This window comes from Macrobrachium rosenbergii, chromosome 57 (assembly GCF_040412425.1).
Source record: "Macrobrachium rosenbergii isolate ZJJX-2024 chromosome 57, ASM4041242v1, whole genome shotgun sequence".
Taxonomy (NCBI): Eukaryota; Metazoa; Arthropoda; class Malacostraca; order Decapoda; family Palaemonidae; genus Macrobrachium; species Macrobrachium rosenbergii.
In genome coordinates this window covers 12,498,592-12,509,290 of record NC_089797.1, presented here as the reverse complement: position 1 = coordinate 12,509,290, position 10,699 = coordinate 12,498,592, and the positions used below count along the sequence as shown (strand labels likewise).

Sequence of the window (10,699 nt, the reverse complement as noted above, 5' to 3'; positions counted from 1 at the left end):
TTAAGTCTGAAGTTACTTGTATACTGTTTTTTTTTTATGTAAAGAATCACGAAGATCACTTTCTAGCTGACATCGTTTTGAAACTTAAGTAGCCTAGATGTAGTACATGTGCCATTGTATGGAAAGTTCACATTTCATCATTACTACTGGGATTCGTGACGTAGCATTTTTCATTGCATAACAGTCAAAGCCTCCCCTCCTTCTGGGTCATTATACTCTAAACTAATGCTTAAGCAAGCCCAATACACTCTTGACTGGGCCTCTTGCGAACTTAGATGCACTATCATTGCTCTCGCCACTGACAAACATCATCATTGCTCTTGCGACTGAGACGCATTGTCATTGCTCTTGCGACTGAGAAGCATTATCATCACTCTTGCAACTGAGAAGCATTATCATTGCTCTTGCGACTGAGAAGCATTTTCATTGCTCTTGTGACTGAGAAGCATTATCGTAGTTCTTGTGACTGCGAAACGTTACCATAGTTCTTGCGACTGAGAAGCATTGTCGTCTCCACGGCAACCAAGGTATTTATATTTGCTGTTGATTAGTTCACCTTTACTTGGTAACATTACATTGCCTTAAAGGATACTTCTGATTGTTTTATAGGAAATAGTTTTGAACTTTCCATTATGAATAATTACTCCTCTCTTTAACATCGTATACCGTATGGGTGCATTGTTCATCACTTTTTACCAGATACTTATGTAATTGTAATAGCCACAATGCCCTCTTAACTCTCGAATTCTTCACGCTTTGTAGTTACGCTTGTCATTACAAAGCCTTAGATCCACATGTAAGAAATATGAGGTAATTCTCATGCCCGGCAACGGGAATCGAACCCGCATCCCGAGAAATCACAACGTGCTCACGCTGTGGATGAACCCCTTGTCCAATAAAACTTTCTCAATATTAGCCGCTTCATATACCCTCACAAAGTGGGCAATTTACCACTGTCTTGCATGCATTCTCATGTTTCTTGGATATTAAGTTTTCTTTCCATTACCTCTTGAACTTTATCTACCCAACCCTTTCTAGGTGTCCTTTATACCTTCCCCATAATACTTAAAAAGTTCACAAACTATCATTCTTAAAATTCTTTTCACATGAACAACGATCTCAATATGATTTCACTTACTCTAACCTTGTTACTAATATTTCTGTTTATCTGCATATTTCTTACCCTAAATCTTCTTCTCAGCCCAATAGCTAACTGGGTCGCCTTTTTTTTTCTTGAACTTCTCATTTCATAATTTGGCAGATGTTTCTTGGACGGATGCCCTACCTGACTCAAAACCCTTGCTTAATCATTTGTCTTCTCTCTTTTACTTCTCAGTGACCTTTCTTCTTCTCTCATATTTATAGTAATAATTGCTCCAATCTTCCTATTTTTCCTGACGCTCGCTAACATTTCCTCTCAGATTGTGTTGATCAAAAACTTACAGTAGGTTGATTTTCCGTCAAGAATACTTTTCCACCTGTTTGTTAAATCTACGGTTCTCAGTCTTTACTTTCCAATTTTCCAAAATGACTAATTTAATTAGAGCAGATGATAACGACTCTTCGCCGCTGGGAGAAAGAGCGCTGGTGAACTGGTACAATACATGTACACAATACCGGGGTCTAAGCGATGTCAGGCAGGGCAGCCGATCGGGACTACAAAGTCGACCCCAAAGCCAAATCAAAGTCCTTCAAAAAGAAGGTATCACGGCGACCCCATATAAAAATGGGAACAAGCTGGGAAGAAGAAGAAGAAGAAGAAGTGATAAGTGATATCATCTGGTGTCGTTTGATCTTACTTTGAAATGAATGTGAGCCGATGTTATTATAGTTATCGTAAGGTATGGAAAGAATTTCAAATTTCAAAGTTGACTGTTTGCTATGTTTGCAAATCTTTTGTTGATGAGATTGGTGTTTAATGATTTCTTTATCTATTTCATAGTATCACGTCAGTTATCATTGCTCTCTCTCTCTCTCTCTCTCTCTCTCTCTCTCTCTCTCTCTCTCTCTCTCTCTCTCTCTCTCTCTCTCTCTCTCTCTCTCTCTCTCTCTCTATAAATTATCAGTTCTTGAAGCAATAACTTAGCCTTTCATCGGCACCTCTAAACCGTAATGGAACAAAAGAAGGATTCACTGGAAGAATGAAATAAAGTGTATGATAATACACAATTATTATTATTGTTGTTGTTGCTGTTGTTGTTGTTGTTGTTTTGATCCAGACGGTCCAAGAAGCTACCTTGTAAGGCTTCAGAATTTGCATGCATCAACGTTTTCATAATTACCGTTTCTTATTCGAATTTGCTGATACTCATTCATTCCTGCAACATATTGCTAAAAAAGGTTCCGTAAAACTTTGCCAAATGTATTCAGTATCCAACTTTAGTTTAATTTTCTTTATAATGAACGTAATTGTATTTCTTATATAACGAACTTTACTGTCATCATAGAAATTGTGGCTGAAAACCCAGAGAAGCCTTAGTAGTGGAGAGAGAAAGCCTTTCAAGTACGGCACCGTCTATGTCCTAGACAACAAAATCGGATAACATCGATTTAATCTGAGACCTAAAAGATGAATTCTTCTTCTTCTTCTCTCCTTGAAAAGAGTGTTTACTTTTGATTGCTCTTCTTATGCTGTTGCACGCTCGTCCCTCAATTCTGGAATCTGTTAAGATGCACCTGAGTTAGCTATTGTATCAGAGTACATGGATGGTCACGCGTCCCAGTGGTGTAACACCAAAATATAATGCTGGAAACTATGTTGTTCCCGGGCTCTTTCATTGTTATCGATTGTTGAGTTTGCGTAGATTAATTGTGCTCCCGGAGAGGTTATAAATAAACTGTAGGATCCTTAATACCAGAAAAAAACATAATGACAAATAGTTAAGCGAAGAGAAACAGCTGTCTCGCTTTGAAGTAATTATGCTTTTTCTTGCGTCTTCACAAATCCAAGGAACGTGTTGCCAAGGGAAGCAAATATAAACTTCACACTTCAGAAATAAGATAATGTACAAAACACCTTCATTCTCATTGTTGGTGGACAATGGAATACTGTGGTCATGGACACTTCAAAATGATCAGCGGTCATTTGACCATTAGTACCACTAATCAAATTCAACTGCTGCCTTCGTTGTTTCCAGGGCACCACAAACAATTCTATCTCTGTTAACGTACCAAACTATTGTCTGTGTATGAACTCAAGGAGCGACTTTGAAATAGTCTTCATGTTTTTGAATTTGCAACAGATCGTAATTCAAATTACGTGGAATATGGAGGCTGATCTTTCCACATTTTCTATCTAACAATAAAAAAGGAACAAGTTATAATACTAATTAGAAAGTACTTAGATGGGAGTATAGGGTAGGGTATTGGGTGGCAGAAATGACCTGAATAATAATAATGCAACTAAACAAAACAGGAATGGTGTAGTTTACATGTTAGTATCGTGTCAGCTAACATTTGAAATGAATTTGGCGTACTTTTTTCTTAGCGCCTTGCAGAGTGAAACACAATGTTTGTGTTTTACAATTGTTGGCGTTTTATTGCTATTTTTGGCTCCCACTTTTCGTGACTACTTGGGGGTAATTTAAAAAAAAAATTTCGGTATTAGATAGCTGAAATGAAAATGATAGATCACTTCAGAGAACTTTTCAAGAACTAATAGCAGTTCTTTTCTGACTCCATAATTATCTACTCAGGAAAAAGAACCACATTTTATTGAGAAAACTGAACCGTAGATCACAGAAGTGAGAACCATTACCACTCCACCCTCAGCGCATTCAGTCGGTTTAAGAAGGGCTTCATCGATATCCATATGACATCTTCTTCTTCTTCTTCTTCTTCTTCTTCTTCTTCTTCTTCTTCTTCTTCTTCTTAGGCTTGAGTGGGTTTCATATTTTTGTACAATAATCTCTGATATTAGAAATTCCGCAATACCCATATTTGGGCGTGGAGATCTCACATACAGTAAGTGTGGCACTACCGTTCACATTAGGAACCGCTGTAGCGCTTACGTTGAGAAGAAGAAGAAGAAGAAGAAGAAGAAGAAGAAGAAGAAGAAGAAGAGGAGGAGGAGGAAGAAATAGAAGACAACCACTGGTGACATGTGCTACAGCATCATAAATATGGCTACTAGCATCATAAAATAAGTTCTATGTACTGTCTTCATCCTTGAGAGGAACCTTCTTAAGAAACTTCACGGCATCCAAACCTTTGAAGTCTGCTCTCGATTCGGTCAGTTCTGTGCCCAAATTTCATTCAGGGAATTCATCCTAACCTAACTTTTCCCTTCTTCAATTTTCCTCGTCCAGTTAAAGTTAAGTATACCTTAGTTTAACCAGACCACTGAGCTGATTAACAGCTCTCCTAGGGGTGGCCCGAAGGATTAGACTTATTTTACGTGGCTAAGAACCAACTGGTTACCTAGCAACGGGACCTGCAGCTTATTGTGGAATCCGAACCACATTATACCGAGAAATGAATTTCTATCACCAGAAATAAATTCCTCTACTTCTTCATTGGCCGGTCGGAGACTCGAACGCGGACCCGGATGAGTGCTAGCCGAGAACGATATCGACCCATCCAATGAGGAACTTCCTCGTCCAGTCAACGGGGTTATAAACTCCTCTGCACATGAAGAGAGTTCCCAAATGTATGAATTTTTTATGATGAATAATAAATCATCTTTTGTGCCCCACTGTGCAAACCTGAGCCTGTCAGTTTCTGGTTTAGAGGGGCCATTAATCTTCCAGATATCTCTGACGCAGACCCTGTCCTTCTGCCGTACTGCTTGCAGGAACGCTTTAGATAAGTCAGGTGACATCTCTGAAGTTCTCCAGATTTATAATTATCATAAAGTTTTTAAGTCATCCACTTCCTTCGTGTCTTCTTTATCTTCTTTTTCACGTTTTGATGAGGCGTCCTAACTGATCCCCATTCTTTTTTGTTACCCGTGCGATTCTTGATTCTTCAGTTACTTACTAATTAGTTTTCTGTAAAAGAAAACTATTGTGCTGGCTTTGTCTTTCCGTCCGTACATTTTCCTGTCCGCACTTTTTCTGTCCGCCCTCAGATCTTCAAAACTACTGATGCTTGAGGGCTGCAAACTGGTATGTTGATCATGCACCCTCCAATCATCAAACATACCAAATTGCAGCCCTCTAGCCTCGGTAGTTTTTACTTTATTTAAGATTAAAATTAGCCGTGATCGTGCGTCTGGCAACGCTCTATGACATCCCACATCCGGGCCCTGGCTCAAGTTTCACGGCCCGCAGCTCATACAGCCCTTATACCGAGTCCACCGAAAAATAGATCTATTTTCGGTGGCCTTGATTATACGCTGTACAGAAAACTCGATTGCGCCATAAAGAATTCGGCGCATGTTTTACTTGTTTTTCTTTTATCTACAGTTTTTGACCCAGTGGCCATCAAAGTCAGAACAGACTCATTTCGGGACGCCTGCTAGCGGTAGTCATTGTAGGCAGCGTCGCGAGGAAACAGAGGAAGTATGTCGTCAGAAAAACAAATGACAGTCGAGGCAGTGACTGCGCCAGCTGACTTAGGCGAAGGACCTCACTGGTCCGTCAAAGAAGGAGCTCTTTACTACGTTGATATCTTCAAGCAAAATGTCCACCGATACCACCCGACGTCTGGCACCCATTCCAAGATGCACATTGGTGAGGGAATTCCCAGCAATCACTTTACAAAAAAACTTCAATTTTAGTCTTGATTCGCATAAAAGAATCGAGATTAGAATGAATAAGTACACATTTATTCACCTTTATAAAATGGTCGATGAAAGAGAAATCTATATTTTAGATAATACTCCTTCTGATATGTATTATGCTAGTTACTCTAATTATAATTTAGGGATTTCTGTTGAGAAGTGAGGTATGAGGTCGTCTTGTATATGAACAGAACATTTTCATATCAGTTGAATACATCTGTATAAGTCTCCCAGTTCAATTAAATAAAAAAAATAAAAAATAAAAAAAAATTCAAAAATAATCTTTGAAACGTAGAATATACAAGCGACTTATTCTGCCAGAAGCTGAAATGAAAACTTGTTTAAATTAAACCACCAACAACCCCGTCCCCAAAAAAAAACGTGCAGAAGTTTGACTGTCTCACAAATTTCATGAACTTTCAAACTTCCTTTAATTAATATTTTACAAAATCTTGCTTCACATGAGCCAAAGGGAACATCAATCACATTCTAAGATGAAGAAATATTAATTTGCTTTTCTATTTTATTATAACTGAGCCTCAGAACTGATGCAACTGGAAGACTGCTTGAAAGATATATTCAACAGAAAACTTCTTTCGTAACCAGAGGGCGGTCCAGTCACGTTGGTTGTACCCCATGCAAAAGTCTCTAGGACTTTTGTCGTCACTGTTGGTAGAGATCTAGCTGTTGTGACCTGGCCTGACCCTTCCCAAGATTGCGAGGTCACTTCTTACAAAGTCCTGTCGTCAGTAGATGCCCAATACCCAGATAACCGCTTCAATGACGGGAAGTGCGACCAACAAGGAAGGCTTTGGGCAGGTAAGTAACGACATAATAATAACTATATATATATATATATATATATATATATATATATATATATATATATATATATATATATATATATATATATATATATATATATATATATATATATATATATATATATATATATATATATATATATATATATATATATACTGTTGATTTCTCTCGAAAGTAACCCTTTGTTGGCCGAACCGGTTGAGCTTCAGACTGTCATTCGATGGGCCGGAGTTCAATTCCCGCGGCCGGCTGATGAAGAGTTAGAGGAATTTATTTCTGGTGATAGAAATGCATTTCTCGCTATAATGTGGTTCGGATTCCACAATAAGCTGTAGGTCCCGTTGCTAAGTAACCAATTGGTTCTTAGCCACGTAAAATAAGTCTAATCCTTCGGGCCAGCCCTAGGAGAGCTGTTAATCAGCTCAGTGGTCTGGTAAAACTAAGGTATACTTAACTTTCTCTCGAAAGTTTCTTTATAACAATTATACAGTTGCGGCTGTGGTTAAAAATGTGAATAAAATCTACGGAATTTGGACATAAAATTTAACATTTTGGGTATGGCGAAAAATATACACGTAGTCCAAACAAACACTAGATAACGAAGCCACTAAATTTCGTATTACTTGAGTCATTAGAGGTATGAAAGTTTATTCTTCACTGTAAGGGTGCCTAACAACTAAGGCACTAAAAGTCAGATTCAACAGTCAGCCGCCAGATGGGGACACCATCAGTTAACTCAGTTACCCTGCTTACTTTGATAAAGCTAAAACACTTCCTAGTATCGGATGTTGATTCTAATATTTTGTAGTTTCTTCTTCTTCTCCTTTCATATCAGAATTTATATTAGACAGTTGAATATTGCCAAGATGTTCTTCAGTTAAGAAAATGTTCATATCTCTTTTGATACCAAGTGAATAAGTTGTGTTAGTTGCGCACGTTAGCTAGGCATGAAGCTTAACGAAAAATATGACATACTGTAGGTTAGGAAATGATGTGGTTAATCCTAATTTGGATGGCATAGCGCGAAATACAGTATAGCCATTCTCCTTTAGGCAAGAGATACAGTAGAAAGCGTCTCATTTTCACTCGTTTAATCGTAGAACCTCAGAAGGCGGGACTGAAGTAGAGCCTTTTAATTGGTTACGATCTTCCTCTTTCCTTTCCTCTCAGGCACTATGGGAGAGACGGATGTACCGGACAACCCAAACCCTCATCTGGGCAGTCTTTTCGTTCTGCACAACGATGCCACTGTCACGAAGGCAATTGAGAAGGTCAGGCGGTTGACACTTTTTAGTTTTCGTCACACAAGTTTATGTGAGGGAGTTTTTAATCAAGACAACAGGAATATCGAAATGAAACGATGTCAAATATGACGAATTTCAGAAATAATCCTCGAAGTGAAAATAAAATTATCTCTGATGACACTGTCATTTCAGCATGTAATAAACTATACCATGCGTGTCTATATCTGAAAGCGTTTTGTTGATTAACTTTCAACAAATCAGTATTTTAAAATTGTATCTGAAATGGAAAAGAATTAAATTATTGCAATGAAATAATCTAATGTAAACCGCTTTCATTTCCAACAGCTTTTTAACTATAGAATCCACAAGTAATGGCAAACACCAAAGGTGACATAGCTTTCCCTGTAGCACCTAACCATTTACGGTAAACTTACGCGACAAAACTCCACAACATTATATAACTCTAAACAGGTGTCCATCAGCAACGGCCTGGCTTGGAACAGTACCAACGATACATTCTACTTCGTCGACACTTGTGAATATAAAGTGGAATCATTCGACTGCGACTTTCGGCGAGGCGTCCTCAGTAAGTGCAAATAGACCTAGTACAAGGATTCAGTGAAACAATTTGCCTGATCAGAAGGGCATTTTCATATTTTTAATAGGCCTGTTGTGTTACATTATCTTTTAATATCAAGTCTTAGAGACTAAGGTAATTTCTTATAATTTTCTGAGTCTGTCTAGATCGAACAGAAGAATCTTAACTTTCCAGGCAAAAGAAAAACGGTATATGACTACAGGACCAACGGTCTTTATCCTTCGTTTCCTGACGGCATGACTGTGGATACAAACGGCAACCTGTGGGTTGCCTGCTTTGGAGCTGGAAAGGCAGGATATTATTATTATTATTATTATTATTATTATTATTATTATTATTATTATTATTATTATTATTATTATTAAAGACTTCTCCAATGGCGTTGAGCAGCTTTATCTGAAGTTCGTGAGAATCACAAAGCGTTTATTGCTATTTATTAGATAATCAGTAGTAAAGCTGATCAAAAATAAGAATATGTTGACAGAAAGCTGAAAGCGCAAAATAATGATTCAAAATGTTAAAAGATATTAGCTTTTAAAAACTTGAATAACAGTATATAATTATAGAAAAAAATACAGAAATGGGAAACAGAACCAGAGGTAATTAATGCAACCGCAAATTAGGAGATAATATGTGCATTTCATTAAGAATTAAAGAGCAGCATTTCTCACACGTTATGAATTATTTGATATTTAAAACACTAGTCTTTCGAATTTCTTGCTGTGGTTGTTGTAAGTTAATTTCATGACTTACAAAAGAACAAACACGATTCGCTTCAGGTACATTGCATAGAGCCATCTAGCGGAAAAGTGAAAAAGTGTGTTGACTTGCCAACCAACAGCATAACTTCCGTCTGCTGGGGAGGTCCCCAGCTTGACCATCTCTACGTCACAACTACGAAGAAAGGTCTGTCGAAGGACCAGCTTTCGGCCCAACCTCATGCTGGGGCTGTTTTCAGGTGAGTTGTTCGAAGTTGACTTTGCCATGAATGAATGGAATATAAAATTGTTGCCAATCATCTAGTATTAAGCCTTGGATTTTTACGGATAAGAACACTGAGCGTGTGAACTGAACCACGTAAGAGAGTATAGGTCTATTTTTTGTTAATTGAGGAATTAAGTCCATTACAGACCCATAGCTTATTAAAATAAATCATCATGCACATTAGGTCCCTGAATAGACAAGAGATGAGGAAGACCGAGATATTTTCTAAATGGGAAATGCCAAGATACAGAACAAGAAGTGGCCTAATTTTTGCACCTCAGTGATCCGTGTTCCCTGGCGAGACAGTCTATCTAGTTTTTGTAAAAAAAATTGAACCGACATATATTTAGTACTAATGAATATTAGTACTAAATATATGACCGATTAAAAAATACTCCCCTTTCATTTTGGTTTGAGAAAATGTTATCCGTGGCCTACAATGTTTTGATCGACAATTTAATCAAATCTTTTTTGCCATCTTTCTTCTTCTTCATCTTCCTACAGGGTAACCGGAACAGGATCTCGTGGTTATCCGGCTCCTGAGTGCAACGTTACTCTTCCCAAATAGAATCAGGATTATCAGTCAGCAACTCTGTCATTAATAAGTAATTTATATGAGTGATTGTATTTTTCTAAAATACAAAAAATAAAAGGTTAAAAAAAAGTAAGCTTTCGACTCGACCGTTTGCACAACGGTCCTCTTCAGTTGGCTGAAGAGGACCGTTATGCAAACGGTAGAAAGCTCCTTTTTTTTAACCTTTTTTTACTTTGGAAAGATACAATCGCTCATATAAATTATTGTGGCTTTCTACTTATTATTTCCGGTCACATTATAGTGATGCACCATAGATAACCTCTGTAATTGCCTTATTATGTATGATTTAAAGCTATGATCTACGAAGGAAAATGCGTGCTCTTCTCCTACTCATCTGTTTCCTTATACAAATAACATATCTTTTAAAAGAAAATATTGAAATTTTTGTCGTTGGTTGATGTACTGACAGAGAGAAAGAGAGAGAGAGAAAGTTCCATAAACTTTTAATTAGTAACATAGTACTAGACTTTAAGAAAAAGCTAATGAGGGACCTATGAGGTCATTCAGCGCTGGGAAGGAAATTGAGAGTAGGTAGGTTTGAAAGGTGTAACAGGAGGAAAATCTCGCAGCTGCACTTTTAAATAATTGTTAGGAGAGGGTGGACAGCAAGATGGAAGAAAGATAATATGAATGGAGGTACAGTAAAAGGAATGAAAGGGGTTACAGCTAGGGGCCAAAGGAACGCTACAAAGAACCTTTAGTAATGCCTACAGTGCACAGCATGAGGTGCA

At 37.7% G+C, this 10,699-nt stretch overlaps 1 protein-coding gene across 1 annotated transcript; it reads left to right on the top strand.

The window, feature by feature from the left end:
- Positions 1-271: 271 nt before the first annotated feature.
- On the top strand, positions 272-10,590 carry LOC136836907 (regucalcin-like). The gene is made up of 8 exons (XM_067101350.1): positions 272-527; positions 5,406-5,672; positions 6,329-6,541; positions 7,718-7,818; positions 8,263-8,377; positions 8,564-8,679; positions 9,169-9,347; positions 9,878-10,590. The coding sequence occupies exons 2-8, from the start codon at positions 5,504-5,506 to the stop codon at positions 9,939-9,941; spliced, it is 957 nt and encodes a 318-aa protein (XP_066957451.1). The 5' UTR covers positions 272-527; positions 5,406-5,503; the 3' UTR covers positions 9,942-10,590.
- The last annotated feature ends 109 nt before the right edge of the window (positions 10,591-10,699 follow it).

Bases quoted from the DNA above. Each gene is read 5' to 3' on its own strand.
- LOC136836907 (XM_067101350.1), top strand. From the start codon at position 5,504: ATGTCGTCAGAAAAACAAATGACAGTCGAGGCAGTGACTGCGCCAGCT. The intron at 6,542-7,717 runs GTAAGTAACGAC...CTTTCCTCTCAG, and splicing joins ACAAGGAAGGCTTTGGGCAG to GCACTATGGGAGAGACGGAT. The intron at 9,348-9,877 runs GTGAGTTGTTCG...ATCTTCCTACAG, and splicing joins CATGCTGGGGCTGTTTTCAG to GGTAACCGGAACAGGATCTC.